At 48.9% G+C, this 20,923-nt stretch overlaps 1 protein-coding gene across 1 annotated transcript in view; it reads left to right on the top strand.

Moving 5' to 3' along the window:
* The window catches only part of LOC147678428 (hydroperoxide isomerase ALOXE3-like), a 120,588-nt gene that overhangs the window by 50,877 nt on the left and 48,788 nt on the right, over positions 1–20,923 (top strand). The window contains exons 2-3 of the mRNA XM_086946024.1: positions 17,611–17,815; positions 20,655–20,736. Coding sequence (XP_086802150.1) covers positions 17,611–17,815; positions 20,655–20,736 — 287 coding nt within the window. The remainder of the gene's footprint in view (positions 1–17,610; positions 17,816–20,654; positions 20,737–20,923) is intronic.

Here is a 20,923-nt window from a genome sequence, read left to right as displayed (position 1 = left end):
TAAAAAAAATTAATTTACGAATAATAATTAATACTTAAATAATTAAATAACTTCCCACCCTATATCTCTACAAAACTAGGAGCCCACAACTAAAATAGAAGTAAAATAAGTATTCCATACATTACATAATTGAAATTAATGATATAACAGTTAATTGTGAATTAAAATTACAAACTATATATTTTTAAATAGATAACCTTTATATAAACAGTAAAACATAATGAATTTCCACAAAAAGGCATTCAAATAAAACTAATTTTTACCACAATATTTTTGAAAACTATATTAAAAACATCAATATTAACGATCTTACCTAAAAAATGATATTTTTGTCAATTTTTCTGCATCACGATATTTATTTTCCAATATTTCTGCCTCCCGATATTTTTAGGTTTAAAGCATTTTTATTAAGACATAAAAAAACATGGGGAAGGGGAGTGGGAGGTCAAGGTTACATACAGTACAATGAGGAGAAAAAAGAAAGGAGACATGTTGCAGCAGTTCTGTCTGAGAGGGGGGAGGTCGGTGGTCCAGGAGAAGAAAAGAAGGCATAGACTGTAAGGCAATAAGACAGTGCGCACAACCCTCCTTTAGTCCCTAACCTCCCAACCAAAGCTAAGCGAGAGTAGCGTCTTGCAACACAGCGAAACATAACACAGTCCCTCCCAGCCCCCCGTCCCCAGGAAAGGAAAGAAGAAAACAACACCCCAACATCCCCGTCCAATAGCCCGTAATAGAAACATCTACCCCAAACAACCTACCCCCATCCCCCAATCCCCCCAATCCTATCCCTCTTAATCTGCTGGGGCCGCCGGCGGCGTCAGCCTAAGAAGGCGCAGGTATCTCGGACATGTGAGCTCACGAAATTCCGTGGACAGTAGTGCTAAGAAGGGGTGCCAGAGTTCCTCGAATTGATCTATATTTCCAGCCACTGTGAGCGACATCTTCTCCATACCCAGTACCTGCCAGAGCCTATGTAGCCAGCCAGTGATAGAGGGGGCAGTGGGGGTGCGCCAGTGTAGAAGGATATTCTGAACCGCTGAGCCCAGCGCGATAGCGATCTGCCTACCCCTGCGGGACTTCAGCGGGTACATCAAGTCGTTGGGGAGGCCTAGCAGGACGTATGCCGGGAAGCGCGGGAGCTCAATCTCAAAGTGTCTGTCCACCTCATCTAAGACCTCTTTCCAATAAGCAGTCAGTACCGGGCACCCCCAAAGAATGTGTGATAGAGTACCCTCCTGTCCGCAGCCCCGCCAGCATCCTTTGTCGGCGAGTTTATGCATCTCATAGAGCCTCTCCGGGGTGTAATACCAATAGGTGGACACCTTGGTAAAGGTCTCCGTCAGCCTAGTGTGGTACGCAGAGTGCCTCGCCCGATACGCGATCCCGTTCCACTCCTTGTGGCTCAGGGTCCTGCCCAACTCTCTGTGCCAGCGCTCCCTCCCCGGATTGTGATAATGAAACGGCGGGGGTTGAAGAAATTTATACAGATCGGTAATAAGCTTGGCATCCGAAGTCCGGGTCACCAGCCACCGCTCGTAAGGTGTGATTTGACGGGCTGCGACGTCGCGCACTTGGGGTTGGAGAGCCCAGTGACGGACCTGCATGTAACGCAATCTGTCTACCTCCGTCAGGCCAAATTCCTGTCGGAGTTGTTGGAAAGGAAGCACACCCTCCGGCCCGTAAATCTGAAAAAGCACCCTGCAACCTGCACTCACCCAGTGGGAAAAAGCTCCCGGTTCTAAGCCCGGAGTAAAGTCGGGGTTACCAACTATGGGCGTAAACGGTGATGGGAAGGTAGTGAGCTCACGGAGCTCGCAAACCGCATCCCACACTCGCAGGGGAACCCGGGTGACAAAGGAGGCGTAGAGATTAGCCGGGCGATGTGCGCGCCGCAGGAACGGAACCTCTTGAAGGGTGCGTCCCGCGACCGCCTGATCTTGAAAGAGCCAGTGCTTGTCAGATTCCCACCTGCTCCATTCCACCAAATATCGGAGTTGCGCCGCTTGAAAATACTTCCGGAGATCCGGAACACCAAGACCCCCTGCCTCCGGGGCAAGCGTGGAGAGAGCCCTCTTCATCCGAGGCCTGCGGCCTTGCCACACGAAACTGGAGATGTCAGCCTGCGCTTGCTGTATCCAACCCACAGGGGGCTGGAGAGGTAGAGCGCGAAAAAGATACAAGATCTGAGGCAGCACCGTCATCTTCACCGCTGCGATACGGCCCAGCCACGAGAGCAGGCCCTTGCTCCATCGGCCGAGTTCCTCCTTAATCTTCATGCTAAGGGAAGAGTAGTTAGCTTTGACCATTTCAGGCAGCGAGGGTGCAAGCAGGATCCCCAGGTATGGCACCGTGGATGAGGACCACTGCATGGGAAAAAGACGCTGGAGGTCTCTCCTGGTGTCCGCGGAGAGCGACACATCCAGGGCAGCCGATTTAGACATGTTCATTTTAAAGCCGGCCACGCGTGCAAAGGTGTTCAGTTCCTGGACGCAAGCAGGGAGTGACCGCCTGGGGTCATCCAGGGTCAGTAGGACATCGTCCGCATACAGGCTAACCGTATGGGTATACTGGCCCATCTTAACCCCAATAGCGTGCGGATTGTCGCGGATCCTCTGGGCAAACGGCTCCATGTATAGGGCGAACAAGAGCGGCGAGAGGGGGCAGCGATGTCTCGTACCACGCTCAATGACAAAACTTCTAGAGCTGTGCCCATTGACCCGCACCGATGCTGATGGTCTCTTATAACAATTGAAGACCATAGTGCGGAACTTCTCGCCAATCCCCAGTTTCCCGAGAACCAGCTCAAGGTACGGCCAATGAACTCTATCAAAGGCCTTCTCCGCATCAACCGACAGTAACATCCGTTCCCCCGGGACGCGCGAGGCCTTCTCTAACACGTGCGTCACTCTTTTGGTGTTGTCGACTGTCTGTCTACCGGGTACCAAACCAGCCTGGTCCGCTTCCACCAGGCCCGGTAGGTGCAGTCCAAGTCTGGCCGCCAGGATCCCCGTGTAGAGCTTAAGATCGACATTCAGAAGCGAGATAGGCCTATATGATCCATACAGGGTCCGATCCTTCCCGGGTTTCGGAATAACCGACACAGTTGCGGAAAGAAGGTCCGGCGGGATAGCCCCCGGTTCGGAGAAAGAGTTGAAAAGGCGAGCCAGGATAGGCGCCACAGTGGAGCAGAAGGTCTTGTAGAACAAGGCCGTGTAGCCATCCGGGCCCGGAGCTTTACCGTGTTTCAATCGCGCTATAGCGGAGATGACTTCCTCCACATGGATGTCCCTCTCTAGGTGGTCTGCCTGGGCGGGCTCTAGAACCGGGAGGGTCACAGACTCCAGATAGTCCTCCGCGTCCCCCGGTGAGGAGGGCTCCGCGGCATATAGCGTCTCGTAAAAGCTACGAAAGGAGTCCAACATCCGCGTCTCCGGAAACCGGAACCCCGTCTGCACCCACTAGCTCCTTCACTACATTGCGTTGCTGCGCAGCCCTGAGCCGATGGGCCAGTAGCTTACCGCATCTGTCCCCGCCCGTATAAAAGGCATGCTTCAGACGCAGCGCTGCGTATTCCGCCCGGTCTAGGTCTAGCGCAGAGAGGAGTTTCCTCGCCGCCTTCAGCTGCCTCCAAACTCGAGGAGCTCCTGTTCGGCGGTGAACCTGCTCAAGTTCCCTGACTTGCGCCGTCAGTTCGTCCCTCTTACTTTGCCGCTCTCTGTTCTCTGCCGAGGAAATGGAGATAAATTCCCCCCTGAGGACCGCCTTCAAAGCTGCCCACTGTGTCGCTAGTGACGTGTCGGAGTTGCCATTGTGGGTTAGATAATCCCGAGTGACCTCCTCCACTCGCTTCACCACCAACTTCTTATGTAGAAGTGTGTCCCGAAGCCGCCACATCCCTCTGGAAGGGGAGGCCGCCGGCCATGCAAAGACTCCGGAAACCGGTGCGTGATCGGACAGGGACAAGACCCCGATGTCTGCCGCCATGGCAGCCGTGCGCAGCGGTCCGCTCACCAAGAGGTAGTCCAACCGCGAATAAGTGCGGTGCGCGTGGGAGAAATAGGAATAGTCCCTATCGTTGGGGTGCATAGCGCGCCAGAGGTCATGCAGATCCATCTCTGCAATCCGGTCTTGCACCGCTCGGGAAAGCTCCCCCATCTGCGGGAAGCGCTGGGCAGACCTATCCACAGCTGAGTCGAAGACCATATTTAGGTCTCCCCCCAAGACAATATGGCGATCGGGCGAGACAGTGACTTCCACCAACACTGATTCCAGGAAACGATCCTGGTGGTCATTCGGGCTGTAAACGGAGCCAACCGTGAAGGCGATACCCCCAAGCCGCATGCGATACACTAGGAGCCTCCCCTTTTGCTCGGCATATTTGTGCAATACCTCGCCCCTGAAAGAGCTAGCTAAAAGAATGGCTACACCTGCAGTCTTGGTCGCTGCCGAAGAGAAGAATTGGGTGGGGAACTTGGCTGAGCGCAACCTGTGACAATCTTTGGGAAGTAGATGAGTTTCCTGCAAAAGGCAAATGTCCGCCTGCGTCCCCTCTAGCAGGGAAAGGATCGCCCTACGCTTCACAGGGTTGTTCAGACCCTTAACATTAAGGGTCACTGTCTTCAAGGATGGCATCGCTCCCAGGGGATCGAAGCGCTATGCAGCAAGCAAGGGATCAGCGGAGGGGGCGCGCGGGGCAGAGGTGCAGGGAAGGCCAAAACCGGCCTCGCGTGAGTTTGGGCAATATCGGACGGGACCCCACCAACAAACCAACTCCGAAGCCCTCCCAGAACCAACCCATGGCAACTAGCCAAAACCATAAACAAAGAAAAAGACCCCATTGTCTCAGTCCAGCCCAAACGGGCGAGTCTGCAGAAATCACTCAAGTGGACGTTCAGCCACTCACCTCCAACCCCCAGCCCCAACTCCGCATCGTAGAGGCTAAGAATCTCTCCCCCCGGAGTGAAGTTAGGCCGTCATGGCCACGCCGTTGGATTCAGGCAAGTTCCTGGCCGCCGTCCTCAGGGCCTCCTCCATATCCGCCCTGATGGTAGGGTAATCAGGGCGACTTGCAGTCGCCGGCGATTGTCTCCTCCGTGATCTTCGGCGACTCCGTCTCTCCGAACGTCTCCATGCGGGCGTCGCTCCGTTTTCTTCCGTGGCTGTGAGTCCCAACACCCCGCAGATGTCTTGGAGGGAGCGCAGCTGATGTAACACCCCATTCCATCGGAAGATAAGACGGAAGGGGTGACCCCAGGAGTAGGGCGTCTCATGCTCCCGCAGAAAGTCCGTAGCGATCCGGAAGGACCTGCGCTTCTGCAGTGTGATGGCGGACAGGTCCTGGTAGAGCGCCACGGGCCGCTCTCTCAAGGTTAAAGGCTGCTTCCTGCGGGCCTCTGTCATGATGCGCTCCTTCAAGGGGAAATCAGGCAGGAACGCCAGAATATCAGGAGGGGGTGCCGATGACTGGCTTTGTCGGCCCACTCTATGCGCTCTGTCTATGCGGATCGGAAATTCCGCATCTTCTCCCAAAATCTCCCGGAACAAGTCTTGTAAATAGGCCACCAGGTCCGTTCCCTCGTCCGCGGACGGGACACCTTGCACCCGTATGTTCCGCCTGGACCTGTTCTCGAGGTCCTCAGAGTGGGCCTGGAGCTCGACACACTGCTCCCGTAGCCGGAGAACGTCCTGCTGGAGATGGACTATCTCCTCATCTCGGCGCTGGGACGCCGTCTCCACCGTGTCAACACGTTCGTGAAGGCCCTCCACCTCCCTGCGCACTTCACGGACCTCGCTGGCCACCTCGTTCTTTAGAGTCTGGAAGTCGTCTTTGAGGGAGCTGAATAAGTCTTCCATAAAGGACCTCGTGACCGGCGGCTCGCCTCCAGTTGCGTCCGTCGAGGCCCGGGAGGACCCCGGCGACGGTTGTGTCCTGTCCCGCAACTGCTGGGCCCTGCTGAGCATGTCCGGCAGAGTGCGGTCTCCCCTTCTCGCGCCTCCTCTCCCAGTCATCTTGGCCTCAGCAGTGGGCAAGGCTCAGTGCCGGCCGCCGTAGATATGTCCAGTCGCTTGTGGGCGCCAGATGTGGGGACCCTGCCGAAGACAAGGGTGATGCGACCCAGGCGACAAAATGGCGGCTCAGGCCGGGGCGAGTCAATCACAGTGCCGACCAGGGCGGCAAACGGGGGCCAAAGTCAGGGTCTTCCAGTAGCACACTCCCTGGGAAATTAGTTCAGGAGCCAGGGCGAGAGTGGGCACCCGCTCAGCAAAGGCGCGGGTGGAGGTCGCCAGCTCCAGCTCCTCAGTGACAAGATGGCGGCAGGGTGGGGCCCGGGAGAGCGGCCCAGGCCGGCAAGACCACCGGCGACTCCCGGGCCACGGTGGCCAAGGAAAGTTCAGAGCCAGTGTCTCACAGTTGCACCGGAGGATACACCCAGGTCGGCCGCCGTGCAAATGCCTCCGTCACTCACCACTGGGTCCGGGGTCCACGTCGCATCATATACCGATGTCGGTAGCGAAGGGGCAAAGCGCCAGCGAGGGCCCAGGATCCGCTGTGCATCGGTGACACCAGTCACGTAGGCTTCGGCCGGATGACTCTGTTGCTCTACGGGGCACGTCGGGTCCGATCCCTCGGGATCACCAGCTTTCAGCACCCGGCCCAGCCGAGGCGCTCGGACAGCACCGCAGTACGCTCCGCCTCCCAGGCTCTCCTCCGTGCTCCGATCTTCGAGGAAACTTTCGGGGTACTTCCTCCAGGGCGATAGGAGTCAAAGTAGCATCAGAATGTGCCCCAGGGACTCCGGCAGAGTCCCCTCACCCGCAGAGCTACTGCGGGGGGAGAGAAGCGCAGAAATCGGGGCTCGAGCTGAGCAGGGCCGGAGGAGCTACGGGAGGAAGCGTCCGCTCACCCCGCCATCTTGGCCACGCCCCCCCTCCCGATATTTTTAAACCAATATTTTGTCCAAATACCAGTAGAGGATGGTAAGGGTTTTTTGGCGTTTAAGGTTTAAAAGAGGATCTTAAAATACATATATATATATATTAAATTGGGGGCTTCTCCATTTTAACTGTGTGTATATGTAGGTTGGGGGCCCTCTCCCAATAAATATTTAGAAAACACACAAATTTAAGGTTGAATAAATGATGTGGCAAGTTAAGGCAAACTACGCAGTGTAATGCAGCATATTTTATGATCGTACTACTTTAATTTTTCAGCTTTCAACAGGTTAACATGATCTGGGTAAACGTTTCACCTCATAAGTATAAGTTTAACACCCAAATACAGCAATAAGCAAAAGAAAGGGGACCGGTCTTATTTTGTAAAAGGCCTTCCGCTGCGTTGCAACACCTGTCACTGCATTTTAGTAACTTTTGATCCATTTGTGCTAGAATTTTTTTTGGGGCTAAACCTTATGCATCAGGTGATGGGTTATCTGGCAAATGCAGCAAATTGGTAGTTCATTGAGAATAGACAAGGGGAACCCAATTAATGGCTCGGGACCATGGGTATCAAGTATTTTAAAGGGAACAAGTGGAATACAAATAGGCAAAAGATAATATATAAACCACAATGGGCTAATATATAGTTCTCATTCCCTTGTCCAGCCGGACAGGGAGTATTTATTTGTTGGATAAGTTAGTGCAGTGTAGAAATAAAACAAGTAACCTGAAACAATAGAGATTACTGAAGGGCACAGTCCTGTGCCGTACATGAAAGAAGAGTGAGGAAGACAGTGGGTGCAAGAAATATCAGGCAAACATAGGGAGCTTTCAGGTCACTGATATAACTTTAAATTAACAGTGTACCCTGGAGTGAGTCAGCCATACAGTGATATATTGAATTGATAAGTATGGGTCACTCTTAGAGGAGTCGACGTTTCGATCCCAAGCTCGGTTGTTAGGGGATCATCTTCAGGACTAACAATGTACTAGCTAAGGACCACTTGTTCCGTTTAAAATAGCAAATTGGTAGTTCAGCAGAAAATATAACTCTTGCACAGTTTCAGCTGCCATTGTTGTAACGTACTGTGGTATTGGTGTGCAGGGTATATGCATGCTAACGTCTGATATTAAACACCATAAACCAGTCCCTTATTTGAGGCACGTATGTGCTGATGAGAGACTGGGGACACGAAGAAAATGGATTGAAGTGAGGCATTGATATGCAAACTTGAAAGTAGTCCATGCCAACTTTCTGCATAGAACATTCCATGTGCAAAGGCACTTAAGAGACCGATTTGGGCCAGACCCACCACTAAACCGGAATCACCGATCCGCAAATACCTGGTCCCTTGGGAAAAGCCTATGGGCACAGTCTCGAATATCTACCAGATCTTATTAACACACTGAACTCCTGGCATACGAGGTCTGATATCCAGGCATATTGGCAAACAAGATTAGTATTGAACTACAGACTGATATTGGACAGTCCTTAAGGAACACCATGAACATACCCTGACACGAGCCAGGCTGAAATTCATACTTTTAAGGTGCTTAAAAATTAGTACATGTCTCCCTTTAAAGTTAAACATCTGCCATCTGGTCTGAGTTGGGCTTCGAGGTGTATAGACCCAGAATGGGATTTTGTTCACATCCTAGGCCCGGCACGCGACTAGACTTTGGGGTCGATTTCGGTCGGAAGGGCTCTTAGTTACTTGTAAGGTCGAGATAAACAATAAGCACAAATACGTAAGGGGAAAAGCAGGCACGGTGAGATTCAGGGGAGGGGGGTTGGAGCAGGGGAAGTAGACAGATAATGAAGGCGGGAAAGAGGAGGGTAGGGTGAGAGACACAGCATGAGGAGAGGAGAGGAGGGGAAGGGTGACTGGGACACAAACCGGTAGACGAGTCAAGGCAACATCCAAAGTCCAGTAAGCTGTGATCCCAGGGGAAGTGGTATAATTGCCCTATCTCTGTTGCGGGAGGCTCCCTTTGCGCAGTGGACTCTCTCAGAGGGGTCTCAGACTCCAAGGCCTACATACTGAATCCATTCCCCAGAAAGGGGAGAGGGAGTGCTTTGGCAAGGGGTGCCATACCATACCTCAAGTGTGAGTGGCTCCCTTGGCGCAGTGGACTTACTCAGCGGGTTCGCTGAGACTCCAGAGTATAAATATTGGATCTTTACCCAACAAGGGGAGAAGGAGTGCTTAGTCAAAGGGCACAAAGGACAGGGGGGTAGGCAGAGTAGCAGGAAAGGGGAGAGATTGGGGGGGAGAGGGAATAGGAGCTAGGGATGAGAATAAAGAGACGAAAAGAAGTCTGTCTAAAGACCGACTGGGTAGGTGACGACCAAGGAGGGAATCCACAGCCCATCTCCCCTATAGCTAAAATAAGTAGCTCCATTGGGCGCCAGACAAAATAGTTCAGTCTCCATACATTGAGAGAGGAGGGAAGGAGAGAAATAGAGGGTGGAAGCGGCGGAAGCGGTAGGAGACGGCAGGGGAGACGAAAGGAAATGCAACAATGTGGTTCAACAATATATCAGGAAAAGATCAAACAAGTAAACATTATATCAATCCGCAATACATTAGGGGAGGAGAGGAGCGAGAGAGTAGTGGGGGGAGAGGAGGGAAAGTGAGGATAAGGGAAGAGACATTTGTAGAGACAAAAGCAAGTCTGTCTAAAGACCGACTGGGTAGGTGACGACCAAGGAGGGACTCCACGGCCCATCTCCCCTATAGCTAAACAAAGTAGCTCCATCGGGCATCAGACAAAATAGTTCAGTCTCAAGTGGCGAGGGAAGAGTCATAGAAGAACAGGGTGGGGAGCAAGGGCTAGCAGGGCCGTAACTGACTACAGCAGGTCAGTCAGTTACGGCTCCTGACTGCCGGCCGACATCGGAATCGGCCCCTTAATCGAGAGGCCTGTGGCCCGCACCACATGACACCAGCTTATGTCACTTGGTGGAATTGGCCAAATTAGTTATTTTACATGACCCCTTCGACAGATGAAGCCTCCTCCCACTGGAGAAGGTGCAGCTCAACTACCCTTAGGGTGGCTAAAACGTGTCTCGGAAACTGGTGCTCCTCGAATACACCCATGCACCAGGAATGGATGGTGCAATTATTTTGGTTGGCCAGATGCAAGAGACAAATATATAAAATAAAAAACAATTATCAAAGTGTGAGGCGATCTGGGGTCCCAACACCGTGAATTCCTAAAGATGTCATCTATGGGCACAGCCCACTATGCGAATGATTAATGCTAATAAAAAATTTATCTAAAAAACTAAGTAACATTCCACTTGATGCGTGTGCAGTGGAGGAAGGATAACCCCTGCATACAATGTAAATCGCATTGTGGTGCCGAGCTCTTGGCAGTACTTCATTTGAGTCGATGCCTGCAGATGGTGGCACCAGCACTCATTTTTGGATACCGGGACTTTTATTAAATCGTTGGGCTATGCATTACAGCAAGAATTTGAGAAAAACAAAGAAAAAACAGGGGAATAGGATGATTGGGAGGGAAGGGTGAGTAACAAAAGGAGAAAGATTAAAAAGAACTTGTAACAAGCATTTACAATGCAACGGTTTCGCCTTTGCAAAAGTTAAAGCTATTGGCATTGTAAATGACAACATTATTATTTATGTGTTGGTTTTGAAAACAGATAAATAAATGGCATTGTCATTTACATTGCCAACAGCTTAATCTCTAGCAAATGTAAGACCTATTTTACCCTACTGGACGAGCTCATCAGACAGCAATTACTACCACAGACACACACCCAGAGCCAGCAACACACACACCCAGAGCCACACACACACAAACAGAGCCACACACACCCACACACCCAGAGCCACACACATACACCCACACACAGCCACACACACACCCACACACACACAGAGCCATACACACACACCCAGAGCCACACACACACCCAGAGCCACACACACACCCACACACCCAGAGCCACACACAGAGCCACACACACACCCACACCCAGAGCCACACACACCCAGAGCCACACACACCCAGAGCCACACACACCCAGAGCCACACACACCCAGAGCCACACACACCCAGAGCCACACACACCCAGAGCCACACACACACCCAGAGCCACACACACCCAGAGCCACACACACACCCAGAGCCCCACACACACCCAGAGCCCCACACACACCCAGAGCCCCACACACACCCAGAGCCCCACACACACCCAGAGCCCCACACACACCCAGAGCCCCACACACACCCAGAGCCCCACACACACCCAGAGCCCCACACACACCCAGAGCCCCACACACACCCAGAGCCCCACACACACCCAGAGCCCCACACACACCCAGAGCCCCACACACACCCAGAGCCCCACACACACCCAGAGCCCCACACACACCCAGAGCCCCACACACACCCAGAGCCCCACACACACCCAGAGCCCCACACACACCCAGAGCCCCACACACACCCAGAGCCCCACACACACCCAGAGCCCCACACACACCCAGAGCCCCACACACACCCAGAGCCCCACACACACCCAGAGCCACACACACACACACCCAGAGCCACACACACACACACACCCAGAGCCACACACACACACACCCAGAGCCACACACACACCCAGAGCCACACACACACACCTAGGAGAGCAAGCACAGCGAGGGGGCAGGGAAGCAAGCACAGCGAGGGGGCAGGGAAGCAAGCGCAGCGAGGGGGCAGGGAAGCAAGCACTGCCTTGTCTTTTCAAGAAACCAAGGTGACCTCAGGCGGCGGGAGAAGAGTTGGTTTAGTTGTGGTGAAATCCCTTCATTTTCCGATTCCTCAATTCCTTCCTCTGCCAAACAGGAAGCGCTATACGAAGGCTAATGCTTGTATCTAGTTACATATAAACAGTGAACATTAACATTTATATAGAGCTCACATGGGGGTCATCTCCTACAAACATCTTCCCTTGTAGCAGAGATTGGCTTAAGCATCCCCTGAGCTCAAGGCTACCTTTGTGAAGTGTGCGGAGCTCAGCGGGATACGAGGAGGTGGGCGTGCCCTAGTTTATTACCTGGCTCAATGTACATTGCTGTCCATTAAGCCAGTGCTACCTCTCAAGTACACACGATTTAAAATGAGTAACATCAAACGTCTAAAATGCCTACAATACAAAGTTCAACAGTCACAATCCCAAACTGCGAAGCCAAGTTTGTGTGCTACAACGTGTAACCTGGTAACACGGGGACGCTGGAGTGGTCTTTGACAAAGCCCTTGAACCGCGATTTACCACAACATTTGTGTGCATACAAAAAGCCTCGAAGATGAACTCTTGTTGAATATTAACAATCTAAAACTGAAACAAGAAACTCACTGCAGTGCATATACAGCGATCTCGGCAGTCGATGCATTAACCCACCGAGACGCGCTCCCAGCAGTCAAATAATGCATGCATACATAAATAATAAGGGACCGTGAGCAACCAAGAATTGCGAAATATCTACGACTCTGCGATGCAGTGCGTGTGCGCCAGTGTTGTAAAGAAATGCAGAGCACAGCAGCCTCCATAGTAAACCGCTACCTGAATGCACAGATAGCGGATCTGTAAAGCGGTGCAAACCCTGCACTAAGTATAGCCGAAGACTCACCTTCCTGGAGGTCACGAGACACCTTGCGCCGCTTCCCTCACTGTGTCTGGGTGGGATGCATGAGGCAAGAAGGATGCATCCGGTGATGATTGGGAAACCACCGCTTTAAGCAGCACCAAATTCAGCATCCAGCACCACACGGGGCTCTCCGGAAAGGGCCGTCTGCAGCACGGCACTGGGATGTGCGCTCACACACGGATAATTCATTAACCAAAAGCCCCCACCCTCTCTGCTAACACAAAGCCAGTCCGAGGCTGAACCTGTACTCAGCCAGGCAAATACAGTGAACAGGACCGGCGAGGACTGCCTGCAACCAGCCGAAAGACCCAACATGGTGGCTCCCTGTCTTGGACTGCCATCTGGCTGGGTGCCCTGAGAGCACAGCTGCCTCCACAGCGTGAGCCCAGCAGGGAAACCGAAAGAAAGGGGCAGAGTAGGAACTGAAAGGATAAAATATATGAAACTGAACAGCAAGGACAATATTGAGAAGGTTACACGTAGAACGATAATATCAAGTCACGTGATGAATGTTCTAGACAAAAATATAAGTGAATCGTTGTCATCAAGAAACAACGAGAGTTCTGGAAGAGCTGGAAAAGTGATCTGCGAGGGGGGGCGGGAACAAAGACAAGGATAGCGGGAGGGGGGACGGACAGCGGGAAGGTGGTCAGGATACAGCCACGCGGGACAGGGACAAAGTTAATAATGAAGACAAACATCGGTGTATAAAAAAAAGTACACGCCCACAGTGGCCACGTCTTCATGACGTTGCGGAGAGGGAAAGAATCTGCGGAACGCCCACAAATCGCCTTGGACAATGACGGACGCCTCTCTTCCAATGGCTAGCCTCCATTTATGGAGCTAGCCAATGGAACAGAGAGGCGGGACAAAGCCACATACACTGTTCTCAAAAGATTTCTCCTGCGCGAACGCTGCTGCGCAGCGGAACGCCAGGCGAAATCTAAAAAATGTGAAAACATCCCTTGTTACCAAGCCCCCAAACCATGTATAGTATGAAATTCTAAGCAGAATTGCATCTAAAAGCTGGTTGGCCTGCCATTAAAACACAAAAATGTGTAAAACGTCCCTCCTCAAATATACAGAAAGGCGGTCAAGTGCCTAATGTTCGCTCTATAGTGTCCACTACCTCTCCTTCCTCCACTAAGACCACACAAGGCATTCCTTAAAATGTGTAATGGTGTTTTGCAGTACTTTTGTTCTCCTGCTCTCCCTCGCCCACCCCTCATACCCTTTAACAGAACGCAGCATAAAAAACTAAACCTGCCTTGAAGAAATATTTGCCCTCATCACCCTCTCAAAGCCCTGTTAAACCAAGAAGTTATATAGTTTTCCATCTCATGCTGCACACAACATTCTAAAACAAGAACTTGCAGTTATCCATTAAAGGAATATCTATTAATATTTAGCGTCAAAGACTCACTATTCTATTAACACCAACCTTGTGACAAAAATACCAGAGCCACTTCCAAAAAGGCGTTCATCTCCATCCTGAAAGTTGAGTTTTGTAGGGGGTGGGTTATTGCTTATTCATTGTTTACTAAAAACCATTAATTGTCAAAACAAATATTCTGGTGTTGGGAATTGTTTGAATTCTTAAAGTGTCCTTCGTGTGGAGAAATCTGCACTGCATTTGATGGTTCTGATACTAGGCCTAGGAGAACAAGGGCGGACTACGTGTTTGTTGTTGGTTTCTGGGCAGAATTTAAATTTTCGGGGAAAAGAAATCGCCTTGCAAAGTCTCTGAAGGTTTTTAGTTTCTTTACTTCACATGATACCTTGTAGTTGTGCAAAATTTGTGAATTTGGCTTAACTATTTATTTAGTGTGAAGAAGCACTTTTTACTCTAGGTATGTTTAGAATATTATGTGCTTGCTTGCACGTTTAAGGAGGTGACTGGGTGGGTGTGTCTGTGTCTGTCTTTCTTTCTCTCGGTATTATCACCTGCGTATATAAAAAATCCTTCTATTTTCAAGTCATGTTTTACAGTTTCCACCGATATTTCTAGTCCATATTTTAATGCAGTCACCATTGTCGCCTGAGCCCTCCTGCTAATGAGTGGGTGGTGTCTTTCTCTATAGGTTTGAGAGACCAATAAGTATCTGGATGCCTGTAAACGTTATTTCATCCAGGCACGGTGATTATCAAAATATCTATCCCACCCCGCTCCGCACAGTGCTCGCTTACGTTAGACGGAAAGCTGATAAAATCAATGTTTATAAACCCACCCTGCTTCCTTATTGCCTTATATGCACGGTTGATGAATTGCAGTAAAGATGCAGTTGGGGAAGTAATTATATCGAGCATTTCGCTGATATATGTACGCAGTTCTTTTACTCCCTAAGATCCTTTCTGACAATGAAAAGACTATTTTTGTTTTTAATTAACTGTAGAAAACGGCACTATATGTTTGTAGTGTCTAGTTTCTCTTCTTACAAAATTGATTGAAATGCTAGTGGCTGTTACCAATATCTGCTCTTTGAGTATGCAAAATTGTGCTCTGCCTTTGAGAGGATATTCTTGACCGGTGCTCGCCTAGTATGCCCGGCAATGCTGCATCACAACGCCGTTAATGCTTTTTTCACATTAACACGACATGACAGCTAAAATTAGAGTGTCGGAAATCATCACAAATTCACGGCTGGGAAATTGCAGCTGCAGAAGAAAAGGAAAAAAAACGCCCTCAAGATCTTTGCTGGCTGTCTCCCCTTTAACTGCATCCGGTATGGTACAGTCCGTTGACAAAATCAGCTGTGTAACCTATAAGCGGTGACTTTTACCGGCGAGGCCATTCCTCAGAATGGAAAGCCACGCGCACGCAGCACTGATGAGCGCACCGGTGCCTGCGGCCAGGCCCAGGCTCTGGTAGAAAGTGGCCGCCTCAGCCCTGCCGCGCGCTCACATTCCAGTGCATGGGTTCTTGTGCATTTCCATAGGCGAAGAGGAGCTTCTAGAACTGTTCTGGCGCAGAGTCGTAAACCATTAACACGAGTAACTAAACGCCGAGACTTCGGGAAGGTTAGCTGCTCTCCGGGCTTCTAAGCTACAGCAGTAGGGTGGGACGAGTGGTGAACGCAGCGCATGTAGTTTCATAAGAGTGAATGGATATTTCAATGCTGGCCATTGTGCGTTTGTACTGTAACGGGCTGCCACTGTCGACTTGCAGTTTAATTCAGAAGTGCACTTATTTGCAAGTTGCGGAGTGTGAAAAGGGTGCGTCATTTCTGTCTCAACAAGCTGTTGGGTGGGGCGTTGTGTTTAATTATACCCAATGTATTTGGAACGGGGTCACTTACAAGTGCCTTCGTGTTTTGAAATATGACGTGATACGACCCGGAAAACTGGCCTCGCTGCAGTTCACATGTTGCCACAAAATTGTTCATAGTAAAAACATGCAGACGGAAGCCATAAGGCCTAACAAGTCCGTGTTTTATTTGGGGTGGGGTGGGGGTGCTACTGTCTTTAGGTGTGGTGCTCACATCATTCAAAAGGAACGTGAAACAACGGCACAAACAGGGGGGCAGAGGCTTACCTCACGGCCTCGGTAGACTCTGTTCGGAAAGCACAGCGTCCTGTAGGGATTCGGGGCGTGCTCTCCCCTTCCCATTGGCTGGAAGGTAAAATTCCAGCCAATGGGAAGAGGAGAGGGCGGGACTTAAAAAAAGACCCAGAAACGCCCCCGAATCGCGTCAAGGCGGGCCCTGAACTGAGTGACGCTCCTCTCCTCCAATGGCTGGGCAGCATTTACGAGGCCAGCCAATGAAGAAGAGGGGCGTGTTAAGGCCCCCATACTACTAACAAAAGATTTCGGCTCCGCCCACTGCTCAAGCAGTGGGACGGTAGCAAAAACCTAAATATGAGGTAAAGAGACCGGTAGCGTTCAGAGGTGAATTAAAACCTAAAAAGCCTCGCAATGCTAGCTGTATCTGCGGAAACCGAATTCGACTGATAGGAATGATTAGGGTTGTGAGGGACTGATGGTGCGAGGAAACGTGATGCAAAGCCATGGGGTGACTGACGTCACCAAGAATGGCAAGGTGACTGGAAGTGATGGTTTGTTGTATGAAAGTAGAGCAGGTGATGTTCGGGAGCAGCAACAGTCCTCAAAACTTTAAAAAAATATGGGATTCACGGCAAACTTCCTTTGGAAAGGATTAAGTAGAGGTATGACGGACACACCAGGTATAAGTTGTGCAAGACATATTACGGGCCTTGCTGAACGGAAATTCAAAATATTAGTTGGGACAATTTGGTGGATGAATATTTTAGTACCACAAACTTTGTGTTTTATTTTTTTGTCCCTCAGTTGTCTGAAACGTTTTATTTAGTTTTGATTTGTTTCACTGACAATTGAATGAGTTTCAAAAAATCTGAGAATTTGGGGAGGGTGGATAATATTGCTGTAGAATTGACACATAACTGAATACAAGAGGGCGACGAGCTGGGGCAAGAGTCTACAAAGCATCGAAGAAGGGCTCAGATGGGGCATAAACAACAATGATTTGAGCGAAATCCATATCCAACATGTTCCATTGATACCTCAATGCCAGTCAGTGTGCAATACATGGAACACTTCCAACATTGCCTCAGACTTCAGCTACCGTCCTCCCTCTCATGAGGATCAATGCACATGGGCAGTAAGTCCACACCTTGCTATCCTTGCACTGCTTTGGAAGCTCTACTTTGACAGTGTGGAGATGCAATGGAAAGTAACTTTGGAACTAATCCACTGGCTACTTTCTGCCAAGTGTACAATTTTTGAAAGACGGACTCCTTCATTTTCAAGACAAAGTTTTTCTAAAGTACTGAAATGTTATAAAAAAAATTTAAAAATGAAAATGGATATTGCACAATAGCGCTACACAAAAACCTTACTACACCCTAAATAATCCTTTATGCATTGTGATTCGCAGTGTTGATTCTCGTGGACTTTGTATTTTAGCACTGTCTTGTATGCATGTTTTGTTATATATTGGTTTTAGTTTTTCATATTTATTTTTTTGCTACCCAGGTGGACCTGTACCATGTGAAGACTGAACAGGACCTGGGCCGGATACTGTTGGTTCGCCTACATAAGGAGGCCTTCTCAATCTTCCCCGAGGACAGCTGGTACTGCAACGAAGTGACTGTCGAACCCCCTAATGGAAAGCCCTACCACTTCCCGTGCTACCGCTGGATCGAAGGCTACATAACCGTGGACCTCAGGGAAGGAACAGGTAAGACCACAGCCATGAAGACCAGGCCACGGTGCACTTGATCTTGGGGAAATTCACCAACCTGCACCTTGCCTCAGTTGGGGTGTTCTTTATTTTGTTAGTCAAGGGTGACCTTGCTTGACTTTGTTGACTCTTGAGACATCCGGGTCACAAGGAAACCCTTCATTTCATATGGTTTCCTGCTTGTATCTGAGTTTGGACAAGATCTGGTTAATTATGGTCACTAATGGTAGTAAGCACTGTGGGAATTCCCCACAGTCATGAGGTACTAGCTAAAAGCTCAAAATAAGAAATTGGTACCTTGGTTATACGGTATGTGTTCTAAATTTAAATAATAAGGAATAAAGAAAAAGTACTCCCTATTTAGTGTTTATCACTGTGACCACACTAAGTCTATTTTTATCTTTTATAGTCTCCTGTCTCATCATGACCCACAGACACGTCAAAGGTTATTACTCACTGATTTTTATTTTATCAAATACGAACGTTTATAGATCTCTCGTTTCCAATTTCAAAACACGTTTGTATATACAAGTAATTTTTACATATATACAATAGAATAGAAGCCCTTCGTTTCCAAGTTAGGATGTCTCACTGAAAAATTAAAACAGACATTCCTATCGAGATCAAGCAGACTAATGTGAGAAACAAATAGGTGAAAATTATTTATACCCAATGTCTTAAAGATCCCTCAACACATTATTTAAATTAATCCAAAATATTTATATATATCTGCTGTCTCTTTATAGTCGACGCGTTTCAGCCAATCAATTCTGGCCTCTTCAGGACTAGGGCTATTCACAATCCATCTGTACAAATAAGAATTGAAAAGAAGGGGAACAGACATCACTTATAAATTCCATAAATTAATAACAAAAATACCTATTTACATATTTACATGTGGACATTAGATTGAACATGATTCTTTGGATATTATTTCTGTGAGCAGACTGACCATTGTGACATACCATTAATTAAATTTAACTAAATTCATTGAACAAGTCAGAGCATGGTATTTTAATATGGCTGATTTTTGGACACCTTCTTTGTAAGCTAAGCTCCCCTAGTTTCCGTTTTTTTAATATTATTTTATTTTGTTAATAATCACATTTATCTTATAGAAGTATATCTAAACCAGTGAGGGTTATCGTAATGGAGTAGTATTTACCGGGTTCTAGAGTCGGAAATGCTTCTCAAATTCTTAGATGGCCTCTTTTTTATATACTGTGCTCGCTGTCAATCCAATTAATGGAACTATTGCGTGGCCGGTGATTTGTATCTCCAATCTACAGCATCTGGGGAAAGAGACCACTATCAGTGCATAATCTACGTGGCCCGAGGTTCCAAACACGCTTTCTAGGTGAATGGGGAACACACTTACTTAGCTGGCGCTTCAAGCGCTTCTTAGTTATTCCATTTACTCGGTCGAGCGTGCTGCTGACAAACGTCCCCTGTTATGCATAGAGTACTAGCTAAAAGCAGCACAAAGTGCATTAATGAGGAAATAGTCAAGTGAGTGGAGAGTATTGTTGCGTTTTTGGTGGCTACAGTTAATCAAGCCTGTGACCATTACCAATCAATATTACACCAGTATTTCATTGAGATAAAATGGGTTAACAGGAAAATGCTGGGGTGGCTCTGGGTAAATAGGACAGCACTAACTAAAACAGATAGTTGAGTGAGTAGAGTAGGTTGGCAGGGGGTAAACAGGCAAGTGCTTGGAGGGTGTAGGGTAAATGGAATATCCCAGGGATGTCACAGGGTAGACCAAATATTAGGATGTCCTGGGTATATAGGATGGCGATGGGGAATGGAATGTGTGGTAAATTTAATGGAATTTAATAAATAGGCTGGAGTTGGGATGGTAAAGGTTAAATATCACACCCTTACAGCTCATTGCAGTTGGCTCTGCTGGCCAATAAAGGCCTGCTCCAGCTAGAGCAGGCTATAAGGCTTTTGGAACATTCCACCTTATGAGAGCAAAATGTCCTGGGCACCAGCATAGCCCAATGGTGAGGGTTATACCAGTTGTAAAAGGCCATCTTCCCAGTCACAGAGCCACGCCATAGCCAAAGGCTTATAACTAGGCAGAAGGATGGTAACAACCACTGCACATCCAAGCGACCGGATTAAAGAGCCATTTGAACATTCCACCCACTACGGTAGAATTTTATGAAGTAACCAAAGAGAAACAAAGACGAACCTTAAAATGATGGAGCAGAAGATGAATATTGGCCATTATTGATCCTGCGCCCCTTAATGTTTGGCACAGGAGTGCCCACCATTCCATTGTTCTGTCTTCTCATTGAGAGATATTCAGCAGGACAGCATTGGGATGGCCTTTTGAGAAACAGGTTAGCTTTCTGGTGGTGTTGGCTAAATATGGTGAGCGTTCCATTACATTGTTAGTGCTGTGATGTCACTAGTTGAGTATGGTAAAGTTGGGTGAGCAGGGAAGCATTAGGATGGCACTGGGTTAGTGTTTCATAATTAGTATAGGAATGGGATGGTTTGGGATATAGTAGTGATGAAGTGACCCAGGGTAATGTATTGTGTTTGCTGAATGGGGAAGGAATTTGTTGAATGGGGTAGGAGTTTTTTAAATGGCGAACGCCGCTTGCTGAACGGCGAACTGACTTTATTAAATGGGTAAAGCATGAACGCATTGGGCCAAAGTGGAGGGTCTCCTAGTGAGAAGATGTCACCAATAATAATCACCGATGTGGGATTCTGTCCCTAATAATCGTGAAAGTACCTGTTGTGGACAAGCGGAGTGACCTGTAGATGTAAGTCTTGTCCTCCCAATCATCCCTTCTCTAACGCTGTGGTATACTTTCAGCCAAACTGATCCAAGAAGACGCCCAGCCCCTTCTTTTGCAACACCGGGAGGCGGAGCTGAAGAACAACCAGGCTTCCTTTGGGTAAGGCCAGGCTAACACAAGAGAGCAAACCCATGGGCATCTCTACCTTCATCGTGCTTTGCTGCTGTGGCCTATGAATGGGAATGAACTGTTTGGTATCTGCTTTACGTTTATATTTCATGCGAAAAAATCTGTCCTTTAATGCTTTTTTCCATCAATCTTTTTGCTGACAAAATACAAGCATTTG

This window comes from Lissotriton vulgaris, chromosome 12 (assembly GCF_964263255.1).
Source record: "Lissotriton vulgaris chromosome 12, aLisVul1.2, whole genome shotgun sequence".
Lineage (NCBI taxonomy): Eukaryota > Metazoa > Chordata > Amphibia > Caudata > Salamandridae > Lissotriton > Lissotriton vulgaris.
This window is presented reverse-complemented; position numbering and strand designations above follow the sequence as displayed.